General features: G+C 36.6%; 1 protein-coding gene across 6 annotated transcripts in view; it reads right to left on the reverse strand.

The window, feature by feature from the left end:
* The window catches only part of LOC108027473 (synaptosomal-associated protein 25), a 299,679-nt gene that overhangs the window by 57,313 nt on the left and 222,465 nt on the right, over positions 1-19,901 (reverse strand). For 2 of the 6 annotated variants that reach the window (XM_050886294.1, XM_050886296.1), the window contains exon 4: positions 11,139-11,187. The exons of the other annotated variants lie outside the window; for them this stretch is intronic. In XM_050886294.1, coding sequence (XP_050742251.1) covers positions 11,139-11,187 — 49 coding nt within the window. The remainder of the gene's footprint in view (positions 1-11,138; positions 11,188-19,901) is intronic. 6 annotated transcript variants of the gene reach the window in all.

Genomic DNA, 19,901 nt, shown 5'->3' on the forward strand with positions numbered 1-19,901 from the left:
GGGCTTTTTGACATATTATCTTATAATATTGGGAATATAATTTATTATATTTTTAAGAATTTCGAATACAATTCAATTAAAATTACTCTAACATATAGATGTCAAAAATGGTCTAAAAATATTTTAAATAACAATCCGTAAAAATAACGCATGTCGTTTATTATTTCTTATAACTGCAAAGGTATACAAACGTCGGCTTGCCGAACTTCATTTCCTTTTTTGTTAATATTATTATTATTAATACTTGAGGTATTTGGGCGGAGCACTGTTGTCTTTGATTGAAGATCTGAGTTGCAAATGTTTCGTATGCGAAATACGTTTCAGTATATTTCGCCTTGAGTATAGATTTGATGTCCACGGGGCTCTCGCCTTCAGCCACAACGCAATCGAAGCATGTATCATATGCTGCCTTTACCGCTAGCCACATGGATTTGAAATGATCGGACTTTTGTAAAAAATTAGGGACTTTAATTTTTTTAATTTTAATTTTTTTTTTGTGAGCCCTTATCCCACTGTGTCCTAGAGAAAACGAAAATGTGAGTGTGTATATAATGTGTGAAGTGCAAAAAGTGGAATAATAGGGAGGGATTTGTAAAGGCTTTGGTGTTTTTGTTTGTCACGCTTTTGCTGGAGTAAATCTGCCAATATAAGGATTTTTAAAAATTTTTATTTTCTTTTTACGCTTGAGTCGACTGTATTAGAAGTGGTTGTAGGGTTGAACTGTATAACAAATTTTATATTTATGTATATATAAACACAGCTTAAAAAGAAGTAAGAGAAGTTTTTATGAAAATTGTACAGCTAAACAATTGTAAAAAAATAAGAAATACTTTTCTATAGCACAAGCCTGTAGCTTCAGTACTTTTCAAGTAAGTATACAAAATTTAGTTATTTATAGCTGCTTTCTTATATTGTGCTGTTTGACATCTAAAATAACATTTTGGAACAAACTGACAAACAAAATAAAATTTTCATTTTGAGAGGATCCCGAAAATCTTGTTTTGCGAATTACTTAAGGCAGTTGAGGTGAAAGTTTTGATGTAACTAAATGCTGTTGCGTCGGATTAATAACATATGGATTTAGACAATCACATCATACAGGAAATTATTCGAAATATTTTTCGAAAACCCGGCTGTATGACTTTCAAATAATAACTATAAGTGCAACTTATCTGAAGCGGATTGAGCCTCTGCTGATGCTGGGAAAAAACCAAAGAAGCTCCAGAAGAGGAAAATCAAAAGTTTTTAAAAATTAGGTGGAAGAATCAAAATGTTGGGGAGCAGATGGCTTGATCGCTGAAAATATACTTTACGGGTTGTTGCGCGACGTGCATGGATGTTTATTGGTGCACTTCGCACGCAAGCCCGCGATGGCATTTTCGAACAAAATGCAGGATATGCTTGCTAACAAAAGGCATCGCTCGCACGAGAGTACCGCGGGCCCAAGGAGGCAAGCCCCGCGCCACCAAAGTAGCAAGAAAGCCCAACCGGACCTGATCGTGATACTTATTGACAAAAATGGGAAGAAGGCGGAAGCGCGCTGGATGATCGTCCATGCACGACTCGTTGAGTCTCTCTTTAATAGAGGCACCCATGTCCACATTCAGTGGCGCAGGGTGGTTGAACAGAGTCAAAACCTTAAGGGCAACAAAGATCCGACCAGGAAGTGGGTGACGCAAACGGTCTGCCAACTGGAAGCGTTCTGGGAGGGTGCTAACATAGAGGTGGTGAGCAGAGAATTAATCTCATCCATATAGAAGGCGAATCCTAGGGGATTGAGTGCTAAAGCTGCTTCAACGGCAGAATCCTGATGTCCCAACGCCGAATCGAAAGATAAGGGTGGCTCAGGTTAACCTCATCCTCGTGATTGCCTTGGAGCAGGGAACCTTCGACATAGCCTTGGTTCAAGAGCCATGAATTGCCTCGGCAGTATCGTTGCCGGTCTAAGGTCTTCAAACTACAATACATTATACTCACCAACTGTATGTAGGAACAGAAGCGCCGTACTTGTGTGGAAGGGCCTTATGCCTCATCACACCTCTGATGACTTCATTACTGTGATGCTAGAAAGCAAGGGGCAGCGTCTTTTGGTAGCCTCCTGCTTCATGGCACATGACAGAACGTCGCTGACACATGAACCGAGCACACCGCAGCGTGTGGCAGCTCCGACACCAACGACAGAGGTGCCAACGTGGGGGTAGGTCAAACCTCGTCAAACGTGCTAGATATAACCCTTGAAAGGGGGCAGAGTACTTTGGTCTTAAAATGGAGAGAACAAAATACACCACCCTTTTTAGACCATAGGTATATTCAGTTCAGGGACGAATTTAAAAGTATTCCAAAGGTAATTGTCTATAAAAACCCCCGGAACGCGAACTGGAAAAAGTTTACCATGACAGTTACCTCGGAGCTCGCGACTAGCCCAGGCGTAGTAAAATCGGTAAAAGACATAGAAACGTCCATAGAGACCCTGTCCAAGGAATTATGGGGTGCGTTTCACGCATCATGCCCAATATGAAGAACAAGAAATAATACCAAGCCACCATGGTGGAATCGGGAACTGACACTCAAAAGAAATAACTTCTGAGAATTCTTCAAAATCGCCAAAAAGGCAGACAATGAGATTATCAACGGGGAATATAAAATTCTACTTAGAGATTACAAGAGGAAATCACATCGAGAACATATCCGAAATAGCTAGCTGTATCCAAGCAACATAGCAATACAGAGTCAGCTTAAACGCGATGACAGACAGTGTACTGAGGGCAATAAGGAGGTCCTAACAGCACTTATTAAATCGCACTTTCCAGGATGCACGGATGTCCTTGAGAACAGCAAAACGAAAGATATAATTACACCTTGGAAAATCATCTGAGCTGTAGACTTCTTCTCGGGTTCTAAAGCGCCAGGACTAGGTGAACAAAAAATCATCACCCCATTGCTATAAGACATACGCTTGGCATGTCTAAGTACGGGCTTTATCCCAATCCAATGAAGGACCTCTGGGATACGGACACATTAGAAATGGAGTATTAGTATAAATATCAAGAGCATTCTACAATGTCTAAACGGATGCTATAATGCATAGCCTATAAGCGACCAACACGCACCCCACAATAAGCCTCTGAATAAGAAACGTGCTTAGTTGCAGGCGGGTACATTCAGAGTGGGGCACTGCTTCCATAGTGAAGGGGACACACCACAAGGAGGGGTCCTCTTGGCTCAATTATGAAATTTGGTGGTCGACTACCTGATTGAAAAATTCGACAGCAAAGCCATAAAAATAACAACCTATGCGGACGATATAGGCGTATTTATTACAGACGGCTCCAAGATGGGAGAGGGAGTGACTCCAACATATTCCAGGCAGAAGTCTTCACCATAAGAAAATCGGCAGAAGTGGCTCAAAATGTAATCCGGCAGACGGTGTAGTAAACTTGTTCGTGAACAGCCAAGCGCCGTTAATATAATGACGAGCAGAAAGGCGCTACATTGCCTCAGCCTCAGGGTTCTCAGCCCCCAGGGCATCGATGGAAACGAGACAACTGACGTTTTTGTAAGGGAGGGAGATAGAACGAAGAACGTACTTATTTCCAACCGAACGCTACAAAGAAACCTGGAAAATACCATGACTTGCCGAATATCAAGAATTATATGCTGCATCACACGCAACCACACTTGGATTACTCAACCACCGCTGAATCGGGGCCTATCGAAACCCTGGAACATATTATCTGTAATTGCCCGGATTTCTCACGAGCAAGAAGAAGATACCTCGGTGACTCATCACTAGGAGACGCATCCAGCAGAGAACCAGGCAAACTTCTTGCCTTTGCTAAAATCCCCTCTATCCTTGTGGACATAAAAATCTCTTAACTAATCCCAAAGCTCATACACATGAAACTTGGGGCCATGTTGGCCTATGCGTGGCCCCGTATGGACTGTCCGGTTTAGCCAAACCTAAATTTATTAAATTCTGGATGGAGCAGTGGAGAAAAAATTTATTCGGTATCTCCCTTTATCTTTTCTGTTCCATTCAATAAAAAATGTAAACGTGACCTAGTGTTGATGCTAACTAATATATCGAATGTTTTCAAGCAAAACAAAAACGATCAATCTTTTAAACGGGAAATGTCGAATATACCTCGAAAACTCCCATTTCTAGCCACGAAGAATAAAAATTGCAATCATTTATTTGTGTTTCCTTGCAGAGGTTATAATAAGTTCAGTCAGAAGTTTGCAACGCAGTAAAGGAGACGTTTCCTACCCCATAAAGTATAAATACTCGTTATCTAGCCATGTCCTTCTGTCCGTCCGTCTTTCCGACTGTCTGTCCTGTTCTATGCAAAATAGTCTCTCACTTTTAAAGCTATAGGGCTGAATCTTTCTTGAACGTCTTCATTCTATTGCAGGTAGTATATTAGTCGGAACCAGCCGGATCGGACAACTATATTTTATAGCTCCCATAGGAACTATCGGGGAAAAAATTAAAAAATATATATCTTTGGTGTTTTTTAACATATAACCTTCTAAGCTTAGAAATAACATTTTTTAATTAGTTCTGAATTTCGAATTAAATTTTATCAAAATCGGATGACTATATCTTATAGCTGCCATAGGAACAATTGGAAAATTTGTAATAAAATAAAATTGGAAATAATATGAGAAAACTATATCTTCGGTGTTTTTTGACATTTAACCATTTAACGCTTGGAAATAACATTTTTTAATTAGTTCTTAATTTCGAATTAAATTTAATAGAAGCGATGGGATAATTAGGCGGAAAATATGAAAAAAATTATATATTTCGTATTTTTTCACATATAACCTTCTAAGCTTGGAAATAACATTTATTAAATTTTTAGGAATGTTTAATACTATTTATTAAAAATTGGACTACTCTAACATAAAGATGACAAAAAACATAAACAATGCTTAAAAAAGAAATTTTTTACATGGTTTTTCTTATAATTGCAAGGGTATACAAATTTCGGATTGCCGAAGTTAATTTCCTTTCTTGTTTTTACATTTAATAAAGAACTTATCACAAATAATTTATCAAACGTGAAAGTTCACTTGACTGTAGACACCAAATATAATAACTATGTATAATGCAGACAATCCGCAATGTATAAATAATAACACATAGATTTTATGATGCGCACGCTCTCAACGCCAGTAAAGAAGAGAACGAGAATATCGATATCAAGCGGTTCAGCGCTGCCTCAAAACTTACATTGACTATCACTTCGATTCTTGTCATGAGTTAGTGCTTTAGCTTTAATAAGTTCTTCATTTAATTAGATTAGATTCTGCATTCGCTGCAAGAGTTGGGGAATCTCTTAAAGCCCAACTAGATCCATACAAAAATTAACATACATGTTTTCTGCATCATGGTACTCCATAAAATTAAAAAATCAGTTTCATTTCAAATTCAATCAGAATCTACATATCCTTTAAGAATATTGGTATAAATAGTTTTTTTCTTGAATTTTAGCTTGAGATTAACAGTTCCCTTCAGATATCTAAGTACTTTTTGTATGCACACACACACATATCGCTACTTAGATACACTTTATTCTATATATGGACGTTGATGCACTTCGAACAGTACAAACAAGGGGCCCAACAACACCAAGAACGTGCTTTTTACGCGCGGAGCTCTTTTATAAATTTGAGAAAAAATGCGAGTTCGCGAGGAAGATACATAAAACAAATAGAGACTGGACACAAATGAAATGAGCTAAATTAATAGTTTTTAATACCGGGATAGAATTTGAAATGCAAATTAAATTATAAAAGTTGTTATAGTTCTTATATATATATTATATTTTATTATATATATTATAGATGTACATCGTGGCAAATTTAGAGGATAATAGTTTCGTGTTATTCAAACAGGACAACAATTAAAAAACTCTAATCTACTCTAATCTAATCTATTATGGTAGGAAGGTAGCTTTACGTTTTGATCCCAGTTCAAGCTACTCAGGGCAAATAGGAGAAATTTTTTGTACCGACTTAATACGGTCGATGTGCACTTAATATTGTGGACTCCAAACCGACGAATAATACTCCAAAATAGGACGGACAAGGGAGGTAGATAATAATTTGGTCGTATAAGGGTCATCAAATTCTTTTGGCCAATGCTTTATAAATCCTAGAACACTCATGGCTTCATTAACAGTGGACATAATCTGGCAGTCAAATTTAAGTTTAGGGTCCAAACGAACAACTTACTTATTAACTGACGTAACTTACGCCACGGTCAAGTGGCGTAATTTTGGGAAAGTAACTGATAAACGTAGGAGTACCCCTACAAAAAGTTATAACATTGCATTTATGGCAGTTCAAATTTTAAAGGTTGTACTCACACTATCCATGAAACCAATCAATATCCGACTGTAAGTTAAATCTCGACGCTATATCATTAAAAGATAAACAAAGCTTAACATTATCAGCATACATTAGTACACGAGAATGTGTTATGATTGAGGGAAGATCGTTAATAAACAAAGTAAACTGCAAAGGGCCCAAATGACAACCCTGAGGCACACCAGATCACATAGATCAATTTTGAAATAGCATTTTTGAATATAACCCTTTAAGTCCTACCATTCAAGTAACATGAAATCCAAGATAATAGATTATCAGGAAACCCAAGCTGATATAATTTAAATAAAAGAAGAGAGTGGTTAACGGAGTCAAAAACTTTACTAAAATCTGTATATACAGTGTAAGTCTGCATTTTTTCTTAAATCCATTTATTACAATAGATGTCAATTCAAGAAGGTTGATGTAGGTCGATCTTCGCTTAACAAAACCATGTTGACACAGTGATATAAGAGAGGAACATGTATGTTGCAAATGAGAAGTGATAATACGTTCAAAAGCTTTAGGAATTGCCGACAATTTAGAAATACCTCTATAATTTTGGGCATCCGCCTTCCCCCTTTTTTTATGGAGTGGAATAATAAAAGAGTCCTTCCAGATAGAAGGAAAAACTGATGATGAAATAGACAAATTAAAAATTTTCAGAATCGATTTACAAATGGTTGACGCACAAAACTTAAGCACACATCCAGAAAAGTCAATCTGGACCGGGAGAACAAGTTGCCGTTGTTGTTGCTAAATCTCTTACGAGAGCTTTCGGTGATTACAGGGGAGAAAATACAATTTGCCCTATTTAAGGGATAAGGGTAATTAGAATTTGACCAAGTAGTTTGGAAAAACTCAGCAAATAAATCATCAATTTCAGAATCCGTCGATGCCTCCATTGAGTTTAGGCGTATCAATGAAGGCAATGCCGATGACCCACGCTTGGCATTAACAAAGTTGTAAATGTTTCGGATCGTTTGAAAATTCAAATTTACATCGATAAAGATACATAGAATAGCAATGACTGTTGAGAACATTAAAATCCGTTCGAGCCACCACATATTTCAAAAAATCTGCTGGTCTACCCGATTCTTTATACTTTTTATAAGTGTTAGATTTAAGGTTTTTAAGTCTTTGAAGCGCATTGGTAAACCAAGGAGGTCTGTTTAGGATTGAAGGAAACCTATCAGGTATTGTACAAGTCTGTCCAATTATAATGTGAAATCATATCGTTTAGTTTATTATAGTCACATTTACGAAAACATCTCATTTTAGTTGGAGAAACTAAAGAAGAGAGGGTATCAGAACAGGGGAGGCAAAATGTCGATTCCGCAGTTGGAAGATATCGGGCTTCAGGTACAAAAAGGGCGTCAATTCTACATACTGTGATTTCAGACGGGTCTGAAACAAACACAAGATCTAATTGTCTACTTAACGAATTTTTTATAACGATAATTCTAAAAAGCCATCCACAAAATCATGGGCGAATAAAGGCATAGCGACAAATGAGTCAGTAAGAGAAGACCAAGAAATATTAGGTAGATTAAAGTCACCTAAAACAATCAAAAGCTCTCTGTTAGAAAGAGGGGATAAAACTGATTTTATTGCAGACAAATAGGGCTCATAAATTACTAGATCAGAGCCAGGTGGAATAAAGGAACATGTAACAAAAACAGATGAAGATTGCAGGAACACTTTCACACTAAGAAATTCGGATTGGATTTTTTCAAGTATAAATCCAAAACATCCTCAGGCGTGACATCTGTGGTGAATCTAGAAACAAATAATTGTTTTCTTTATGGAACTATTAAAAGTTTCTTACGCCCACAGCAGCAGTATAAACTTCTCTAGGCTTAGATCTAGGAACTGTGCCTATAGGTATGGTCGGCGCCGATTTCTTTGACTTAGCCAGTACAGAAGCTTTTATTCCGGAAACAAGGACTTCACTCGAGCGAGCTGTATCCATACGCACAGTTGGTTTGCTTACCCCTGTGCCAACAGGAACTGCTGCTACGAAGTTCGGATTTGTTCGTATTAACGGCGGTTAAGCTTGGTTTTTTTGCGTTTAGGCGACTCGGTATATCATTTTTTATTATTAAACTGGGCACAGGCCTATGCTGTCTCGAGTCTGCTTCATAAAGCCGCTCATTTCAACCACCATTTCCTTGCACGACCCACATGACCACATAGTTAAGGTCAATAAAATCTTTTTCTTAGAACAAGAGCCATTATAAGAAAACAAAAAGAAAAATGAAATGAAATAAAATATCAAAAATACCTCAAAGTAAATTTAACACTGGGATCAAATTCAAAAATTACAAAGGCACAAAGCACAAAAAAATAATAGTGCGAGATCGCAAAAATTAATCGAACGTAAGAGAGCACGAGAGAAAAAATATTCCATCGACTTAGCGTGGCTTGAGCGACCATAACAACTTTAAGCACAAACAAATAAAAGCTTAAAATACAATGTAAGTCCCGCAAGAGAGAGAGAGAGAGAGAGAGTTACAGAAATAGCACCGAAAAAGTCTACCAGAAATTCAACAGGTTCATAGAGAGGGTAAATTACAGTTATAAATAGAGTTTTAGTTTAGAGAGCGTAAGTTACACAAACAAAGCTAAGAGATCAAATAAATCTAATAGAAATGTTAAAATAACTGTAAGCAATACCCGTTTACTGGGAGATCTATTTAAAATTACTTGCGGAATTGTTAGGCTAAGCTTTTTAAATAAATAGCATTGTAAATAAGAGCAAAAGAACGACGAACAGATACTTTTAGCGGTTTCCTTCCGACCATTGCGTCTACTTCTCATACACACAAAAATTAATTATTGTGTGCACAATTAACTATGTTACATTTACACAAATTTTAACAATAACAAAAATAATTCTAAAGGAAGTTGGAATTGTAAAGAGAAACAAACTTAGATAATGTTATAGTTTTTTTTATCAAAACAAATAGATGCAAAAAAAAAAAAAAAAACGAAAAACTGCATAAATTTCTGCAAATGTTTTTTGGGAATCGTCAGCCAATTAAAATTAAAAAATGGGTTGTCCGCCAGCAATCAAGAAAGTGGTTTCAATATTGTGAAACACATTTTATGGGCGGAGTTTGCTTTTTAAACTAATAATAAACTACGAAATGCAAATCGCAAAGATGGAGCTAGAAAATGTATTTAAATTAATAAAAAAACATGTTCCCAAAACCAAATTAAATGTATTATTATGCTACAAGGTAAACTTCTGCCGTTTTTTGTACATAAGATAACATTATGGAAAATGTAAAATTTTTCATTAACAAGAAGGTAAGGTCAAACCATACGAAAAAGTCAACTCTTTTGTGATTTTTTTTCGGATAATACAGTTAAAATGTATTTATTCAACGAATGGTACATTAAAGTATGACCTTCCAAGAATGTCCAATCTATTTTTTACAATGAAATATTGTCCGCACGTGTCTTTGCGGTAGATCATCACAAATCAAAAATCCAAGTTCATTTGTTAGATTATAGTTAGACCCAGGTAAACAACAATTTTTTGGGAAAAAGCGGCTAATTTGTCATTGTAAAATTAAAATTATAAACGCTTTTTACGCAATCTAATCTCTGAACTTTAAAGCTATTGGGCTTTCCAAAAAGTCTTATTTCTTTTGCAGGTAGTATATAAGTCAGAGCCAGCCGGATTGTACAACTATATGTTATAGCCCCATACGAATAATAATCGTAAAAATAAATGTTAAAGAATAATATCTTTGGTGTTTTTTAACATATAATCTCCTACGCTTAGAAATAACATTTTTTAATTAGTTCTGAATTTCGAATTTAATTTTATCAAAATCGGAGGACTATATCATATAGCTGTCATACGAATGATCAAAAAATTGGACGGAAAATAATATATAACAAATTATAGCTGTTGTGCTTTTGGACATATAACCTTCTTAGCTTGGAAATAACAATTTTTAATTAGTTCTGTTGGTATTTAATTTTATCAAGATCGGACGACTGTATCATATAGCTGCCATAGGAACGATCGGAAAATTGGTGGGAAAAAGAAATCTGAAACAAATTATAGCTTCGGAGTTTTTTGGCATATTATCTTTAAGACTTTCCAATTAGTTTCTATAAAAATCGGTAGACTCTAACATATAGATGTCGAAGAAAAGGTCAGAGAAATAAAAAAATAGTTTGGATTAATATCACTGAAGCTAGCAACAATCCTTAAAATTTAAAATGATGTTACTAACGTTGATTATTTCTTATAACTGCAAGGGTATACAAGCTTCGGCTTGCCGAAGTAAACTTCTTATCTTGTTATTCTTAACGTATCATCATAGTAAAACCAACATTCCTTAGTTTGGGTGGAGTCTTCGCTAGCAGATATACAAAAATTTGAATATCTTCTCTATATATTTTTTATAATTTTTTCGACCTCAGCGAATCCGCAGATGCAAAAAGTCAGGTCTATGTAATTATTATAATGTTGGCAACCTAAGCGAACCCGCAGACCCGGTACCAGACTTGCATTTCTGCAGAGTCGTGCACAGTGTTTACCCATAGCAGTATTTAAATATAGTTTGCAAACACTTGTAAACTATATAAAACCTTAGGGTAAGAAAATAGTTCGTAATAAAAAGATATTGATATTACTAAGATTGGTCAGTAAACTTCTACAAAAATATTGGCAATCAAAGGTTTCTGTTTAAATCTTGTTTCTAGTCACATGCATTCAGGATCCCGTGTTTCTTAAATTATCTTACCTCCTTGCTCATCCAGCATTACAATGCTTCGCATTCCAACTTCCGCACTCTAAATAGAAATACATTGGCATTTTGAAATTATTAAAACTTCTTATAAAAAAATTAACTAGTAAAAGCCCTCTTTCAGTTTTTAAGATGCATACTTAGTGTGGTAGGGGACAAATATATATGACAATTTTGTTTATTATTTTATTAACGCCTAACATCATCTTTTTGCCTTTCTTTACAAGTCAGAACTGCGCGTTTAAGCGCAAAGTGAACTTAGGTTTTTGAGCACTCACAGTAACTAGGAAATAAGATCCGTGGAAATTATAATGCTTTAAGCCCAACCCCTACATTTATCTAAGCGCCCTAGATATTTCCGACCGTATTGCCAACACAATAAAAGGAAACCACAGGCACACATATAACGACAACGTACTTTCAAACTACTTATGCTTGGTTTAGTGTTGGGCAAATCGCATCTTAAATTCACAATTCTGTATGAATATAAATATTAGGAATATGACAGAACATGACACATTTTAGGAAATTAAAAGTAGATTAATAACGTTCAAGTTAATATTTTTTGCAGGAAAACTTCATATCCATTTCACAACAAAGCAATTATTTTAAAACAAAATGTGGGGTTTCCTACCCTGGGCTCTTTAGGGTCATTTTAACATTGTCATATCATCTAAAACGGGTTTTTGTTCTGATGTCCCGGAGAGAGCGTGCAGCGTGAGTGTTTTGGAAATTTAGATATATGTATATTCTTTAAGTTGACCATATCTTTTTTTAGTACCGTGTCGTAAGGAGAACTTCATATATACATAACATATATTTGTAAATATTTTTTTCTACCTTTTTTATAATTCATCTCTATGGTTCTGTTACTGGCGTTGTTTCAAAGTTTACGAGTACAGACTATCAGGCTTTACCATAATTCTATAGATAATTATCCGGTTTTTTAACGCTGTGGTAACTTTTTAGCTAGTTCAGTTTTGTGACTTGATCTCATTTATTCGCGTTCGCTCGAACTCTTTCCTTGCTATTAACCCATTTGACCCCAATATTGCTAATGTTCCCCTAATATCGTCTGCCTATTTTTAAAAATAGCGGTTATTTGAGGAGTTGTAATGGATTGGTCAAAAGAATTAAAGCTTACTGCTATATCACATTCATTAGCACAAGAAAAGAAAAGCAAATAAAAAAATACACTTCAACAGTATTCGTATCAGAAATTTTAAAATTACGTTTCGGCATATTATCACAACAAACAGTTGATCAGCAAATAAGTTGAATAAAGGTTTTCAAGTTACAGGTTTGTTGAAAACTATATGAACAAATTGAACTTATGTAACTACCGAGGTATCTTAATGCTATTTACAATACCGACTGTAGGTTTCTTATTTCCTCATTATTCAAGAATAATTTTTAAAAATTAGAGCTCGTACAAAACGGGCTCACTTGTGCTTGCTGTCAGAAAAACAACTCTCACACACTGACCCCATGAAGTTGTCAATAAACAACCCTACAGTTTCGTTTCTCTTAGAAGCGCTCTCCGTCTCAACCGCTAAGTTATTTTTTTGCTCTGTCAATGTTGCGATGACTCGTGACCTTTTTCGTCGTAAATATTCGACAAATTTATATGTATGCATGTGTACTTTCGTGTAATTCAGTGCTGTTGCCAATTAATTAAAATGAATACAGAAGTGGACTTTTTTAAAACGTTCCACGACTCCACTTAAAACGTATGTGGCGCCAAACTGGATGGACGCATCGACTAAATTGGATAAATACATTTTGGGTATAAATAATGATGTCTTCATTCCAACAGACTAAAATCGTATTTAAAAAGTAAAAGGAATGTTTATAAAAAATAAAATTTAGCAGATAATACAGGAGTACAACATTGAGGTGGTTAAAATTTTTATTTTTTAATGATTTGTGTATTAATAAACAACCTGTCATTAACTAGCATTACATGACCGAAATAATTTGGTAATGCGGTACAGGAACTCTCAAGAAAGGACGACAAGGAAACAATGTTTCGGACTCTTATATACCATGTCATTTAACAATGTACAACTTATGCGATGTGCTGCGCATACATTACAACTGTGTGTATTACGAGAGCAGAAATAACGAGACAAGCACAAAAGTCAACGCCTGCCGGCAAAACTCTGCGTTCGGGAAAATATAGTTATTTTAAAATACTTTGTTGGTTAATATGAATTCATAACATCAATATTTTTGCAGACGTACATTGGTCGAGAAAAACCAAACCATTTTAACTCTGGATGTTGAGATTGCTTATAACCGTCGTTGCGTGTATTTATTGTGTTTCGGGAAAAAGTAATCAATAAATCATAAAAGTTTAGTAACTGGTTCAATAAATCTTTATTAACGCGAATGTGCGCACTCTGCGATGAAATCGCTAATGCTTATATTGATTAATTAATTAATTAATATAAAACATAACACTTAAAACTCTAATTAAATCAAGTTCGATTACAATGACTCAAATCCACGTTCGTTCACAACGTCAACGTGAGCAAACGGCTCTCAATACTAAGAAACAGTGCGTACTTCTCTTTTATAGCAACCGAAAATAATGCAAGGTCTGATCAAGCGCGGCCAATCACCCCCAACTTGAACGAATTCTTTAACGTACAGAACAATAGAGCGCGTTCTTGCTCCCCCTCGCTAATATTTATGTCTCTGCAGCCTTAGAACGCAGTAAGAAGAATCGCAACTGCATCGACAGCACGCTTAACCACGTCGTTAGCTAGCGCGCAAACATTAATACGTTAATACGTAAAATACATATTAAGCCGGATGTACAGACTTGTATGAATCGTTACATCCAAATGAGCCCCCCAATTCTCAACGCAAATAACCCGTGGCAATGCAAGCCTAGCTGCAATTGAAATGTCCATGAAATCAGACGCCTATGAGGTTGAGGTGGCCGAATCTACTGAAGTCAAGAAAAAGAAGCCAAAGCCTCCGCCTATTTGTATTTAAGAAAAAAGTTGCAATGTTCTTGTTAAAAAAATTATTAAGCTTTTTGGCAAGGATAACCTCTACATAATACCCCTTATAAGGGGCAACATTCAAGAAATAAAAGTTCAAATTAAGTTTGAAGATAATTACAGAGTGTTATCGAAATATCTTGCCGAGAATAAAAAGAACTTTTACACGTATCAGCCAAAAAACCGCAAGGGCACAGATTCCGAAGTAACGCCAGCAGAAATAACAAGGGCGCTACAAGAGAAGTGATTTAGCGCTAAGACAGTCTTCAATATCCTTAACAGGGATAGAAAGCCGCAGCCACTGTTTAAAGTTGAGCTCGAACCAGAAAATAAGCCAATGAAGAAATACGATATACAATCTTCGGTTCCTGCTTCACCGCCGTATTACAGTTGAGGAACCGCAGAAACTCAATGGTCCGGTACAAAGTGCAAACTACACAGAATATGGCCATACAAGGTGTGTGTAGTTTGTGGAGAGCTTTATGGCTCCGCACACTGCCCAGCGAGCAAAGATGACTGAAAAAGTGCATACTGCTAACTATAGAGGTTGCCCAGTTTATAAGGAGCTGAAAAGCCGCGTCTATCAGAGAGGAATTACTGCCCGCACCCAAATTAAAACGTTGATAGCGTTCAGATCCAACCGAAAGTCTTCTTCTCGACTGCAGCCAGATCCTCACTAGGACCCATAAACTCTGTCAAAAATGTGACAGACGCAAGCGCTTTAAAATCAGGACTGGCTACCCCTGCCTCAAAAGGTTCATTTCTGCAATCAGCATACCAAAAACGGCTCAGTAGCATTAATCGCCGGAGCAGCACAAAATAAAGATAACTCCAAAGGGAAATCAACTCTATAATGCAATTACCAAAGCCAAGATCAAGCTCGACTATTTTTCTTCTGGCACACCACTATACTGGCCGGCAGAACTACCCGATTTAATAGACCTTGCGATTACCAAAATCATTTCTAAAAACCTGATAAACGCCGAAACGCCGAAAAAATGACGCTTACGCCGAGAGTAGCAATTCCACAGATCGCCTTAAGCAAAGTTTAAGACATGCCTCACGTCAACTTACTAAAGCACTACAGCAAGAAGAAGCATATGTCCACCGACACTACATAGAGCATTTGTCAACTGGAGAGCTCACCCAACTCTGAGCTCACCTAAAAGAAATTGCACAGGCGGCTGGGCGCGCAGGGATGCAGGGAGAGCCAGCACGTTTGCCAACCACCTTAAAAATTTCTTCCAACCAAATCCTGCTACTAGTGCGTTTACTTTCCCGACTTTACCATATGAGCCTCAGCTTCAACATGAGCCAATTGAATTTCGCCCAAACGAAATCGTTAACATCATCAAAAATCAACTGAACCCGAACAAATCGCCGGGCTGCGACCATATAACGACCACACAGCTTTTCAATGCTATCGCAAAACTTGGCCACTATCCAGTGAGATGGAAAAAGTGTAGTACCACCTGTTTATGTTGAAATCGCCACGACTACAACACACATCTGGGTTTCGGAAGATAGAGTTTTATGCACTATATTTCGCTCTGTGGTTCGCTCGTCGGACTTGTCGAGGTTCGTTTCTATCTAAAGATTGTTATGTAGAACAGGCCGTTTAGTACGTGAATTAGATGTTGTTTTCACATTCTCCTCTAAACCCTCCCAGCCATGGCAACTTCGGAGTATATTTAGATTGCCCCAAAAGGAATTCCCATTCCGACCATTTTTTGTGATATTCCTGTGGCATGATTTATTTTTATGACAGATTACAATTTTATTAGCATTTCATTTTATAATGTGATCTTCTGATCTTAGGTTTCACAGTATGGCAATTCATTATAATTCACTTAAATCCTTCTAGAGCACATTGTTGCTGTTTTAAACTTAACTTCTTCAAACTTCTTTCACTGGGCCCACTGATTTAGCTGGATGTGAAGGGGGTACTTAATCATTATATTCCTAGTTCTTACATTCTAAGTGAATTAATAATGCTTAAATTACATAATAATTAATAATGCTTAAATTAAACATAATAATTAATAATGCTTAAATTACATAATGCAACGTAATAACGTTTCTGGGCGTAACAATAAGGCAAATTAAGCGCTCTAGGCTGAACCTGACTCGGACTGATCTGCAGCAGGCAGGGGGGAGGGCTTGCACTTGGTCGCTATGTAAGTGTTAAAGTCGACATAAAATGGCTGGGACTAGGCAAATATATCTCCCATAAGAGCGGTATCACCTGTACTATACCAGAACTGTTACTTCTTATTAGCTTTAAATCACTTTAGGGGGAGTTTGGGCTGGTTTTGCACCCAGCAATACGGTCTAGCTTCGTGTTTCGCAGGTTATGCTACATCACGAGTAACCGTTACAATTCACTTCCACCGAACGCATGGAAATTTTCAGGTGTCAGCAGCGGCAGCGCGTCAGCAGCGCGTTGGCTGCTGTAAGCTGGCTTACCGGCTGGACGGGTACTTCCCTAAAACTCGTACACGGCGGTTAACACGGCTTCACAGAACCAAAATTTTGACAATCACCTTGTTCGTAATGCTCTCTGGTTAGGTAGAAACAAAAGAGTTGACCAGACTAAGCGTCGGCTTAGATGTTTGGGTTTAATTCTCTTGGCCCAATGATTTTAACATGTTCGATGCACTAATAAGTATGCTTTTGATTTGGTATACTTATGTCGCTTAGGAAAAGCGGACTGTACCAACAAACTGTGTCTGTAATACACGCACGTTTGCAACGTTCAAGATAAGATTCGGTTATGACCAGATCATTCAATTCACCGCGAGGTTACAGCTCAGAAGAATCCTAACGGGACATTGTCGAAATTCGGTGATCGCAGCGTGCGTGTATGTATATAAGATGTCAATAAGCAGCGAGATTTCGAATGTTCTGAACGACAAAGAGTATAGGCCAAGGAGGGGAAGATAAATAGAAATGTTCTCTTAAGAGGATCACTACTCGCTTTAAGTTGCAAAAAAGGTGCAAAGAGCAAAGCTGGGAAAACACCACACAATACCCACAATAAGCGTACTTTCAAGTACTTTCACTCCAGACTCCAGGAAGGAATCCCGTCACATCATTTTGGGTTTCGAAAAGCATGTAACAATTGAGCAGGTCAACTGCATAACAACAGAAATTCAGAACGCGTTCGAAAAACGAGATTACTAACTGCCATATTTTTAGATGTCTCTCAAGCATTTGGTAGAGTCTGGCTAGAAGGTCAAATGAAGGAAAAATGGCGAATTAAAGTGAACGCCCAAAAATGCAAGCATGTTACGTTATCCTGTACAGGACAAACTGCCCGCCGCTTACCTTAAATAACAGTCTACTCCCGCAAAAAAAAGGAAGTAATATATCTAGACGTACACCGTGACAGAAGCCTCACATGGCGCCGGCACATTGTAGCCAATAGAACAGATCTTAAGCTAAAGGTCAGCTGCCTTCATTGGCTTATCAACGCTCGGTTTCCCCTTAACCTTAAAAATAAAGTTCTGCTTTATAACTCGGTACTTCGTCGAAATGAATTACCCACCCAAGTTAAAAAAAAAAACTCTGGATGTAAAAAACTGATAGTAGTTGTAATATAAACTTATAGACGTTTGGAGCTAATGCGGAAGTGTCAATAGAACCAAAGCGAGATAGCCAGGGCTTTATTAGTTTAACTCCAATTGCGAGAACCGAAATCGCTTGAAAACGAAGCGTTTATTTTATTAATTTACTTAGATCCTAGGAACAATTTAACTTTAATCGATCTGCACATAATGCTGGATAAATCAAGTAAGTCTCGTCTGTTAGAAGTAAATCTTTGTTTGCGTATTTATGATTTTAGTTAGTGATATCGTCCTCGTAAAATACCAAGTATTTATATGTCCTCCAAATATACATTTTTATATTAATTAATTTCTCCATATCTGTAAAGATTAAAGCTAACGGTAAATCGGATGCAGTGTCCTTGGCTCCTTCCTCATCGAGAAGCCTTCCCAGCCTTCTGCACAAAATTCTGGTTTTGAAAGAAATAAATGGAGAAGAAGTTTTCGATAAACTGCGGAATATCTTTACGGTTACCATTAACAGCCAAGATAATGGAATTTTACGCGACCTCAAATTAAGTTCATCGTATTTAACAGAAGTTGTCATCATTCGCGGCGCTCAATTTTTCAATTCAAATTAGAGATATTATTTTGTATCAAAAAAGAAATATAAATATAAAATTATATTATTCAAATCGAGAATTTTGTTTCAATCAGAAATGATTTTTATGATTTATTTTTTACCAATTACTGTATATGGTCCCGTATATGTGTATTCTAAGTAGTAACCTATTTCCTTCTTTAATAAATCTCGATCTCCAATTTTTATTTTAAAATATAAACAATTTTGGTAATAATAACATTTTAGTTTTCTTTTTTTTTATTGTAATATTAATCTAGCTCTTTTGAAAGCTTGCTCTAATCTAAACTTCTTGTCCTTTGCAAAATCATCTATATTATATGACAGTTATATTCTATCTACGCTATTAAAATGATTAAGTAAATTTGAAGTTCTACCAAATACAAAGTTATATGGACAATAATTATGTGCCACGGAGGGCGTCGTGTTAAAACAATAAACAAAATATTTAAGCCATACATCCCAATCCGTCGTACCAGTTAAGATGTATGTACGTATCAATTCATTAAAGATTCTGTGGCTTCGCTCGACATTTCCAAGAGTCTGATGATGGTGTGCTGTCGATGTTTTATGTTTGATATTTAGGTTTTTGCATAGGTATTCGATTAAAGAATTTTTGTATTTTGTTCGCACGTCCATAATGAACGTCTTCATTGAACCGTTCTTAAGAACAAATTCTTCAAATGTTAATGCGATTTTATTTGGTACCGGTATGCGAACAAGGTATTTTCACAGATCACATATTGAGGTGACTGCATGTTCATATTCTTGATCTGATTTTGGAAATAGACCGATCGCATTCACAATTACCTTATCGAATACCATTTCTGGGGTTTCTGTAAGTGACAACTGATTTTATTATGTCCTTTCGTTTTCGACATTTGGCATTTTGGACATTTACTTATTTCTCTCCAAGAGTAGTGTCTTTTGACCTTGGCCAAGGATTTTGTTATACCTGAATGTCATTATTAATTGTTATTAGGGTCACCGGGTTTAGTAGACCTACTCTTAATGACTTTATGTACCCTTGCAGAGGGTAAAATGATTTCAGTCAGAAGTTTGCAACGCAGTGAAGGAAACGTTTCCGACTCCATAGGTATATATATTCTTGATCAGCGTCACTAGACGAGTCGAATGGAATTCTATGCAAGCTCCTCTGCGGCCCGCACATAGGATGCTCTTTGCTCAGTTTGTTCTTTGAATCGCGAGTTGAGCATCTCTAGTAGCCACTCAGCCGAATTTAAAGACATTGCGACGCAAAGAGTGTAAAGACTATGGACAGATAAGTTCGACGGCGGTAGGTTCAATGTTTGTACACAAATACACAAATATAGATGCGTCGTTCGACTTTAATTGTTTGTTTATTTATTTAAATCAGTTTAAATGGCAGCCCGGTCGGTTCCAAAAAAGATTTGCAGTATTCACGGTGAAAGCGAGATGTTATTACACTTTTAACTGGTGCCTACGCTTATGAGTTCAGAGTGAAAACTATTTTTATTTGGAGCTTAGGAAAAAACACGTCCGTTCGTTTTGCGTTCGATTGTTTTCATGATGATTTTAATTT

Source organism: Drosophila biarmipes, chromosome 3L (assembly GCF_025231255.1).
Source record: "Drosophila biarmipes strain raj3 chromosome 3L, RU_DBia_V1.1, whole genome shotgun sequence".
Taxonomy (NCBI): domain Eukaryota; kingdom Metazoa; phylum Arthropoda; class Insecta; order Diptera; family Drosophilidae; genus Drosophila; species Drosophila biarmipes.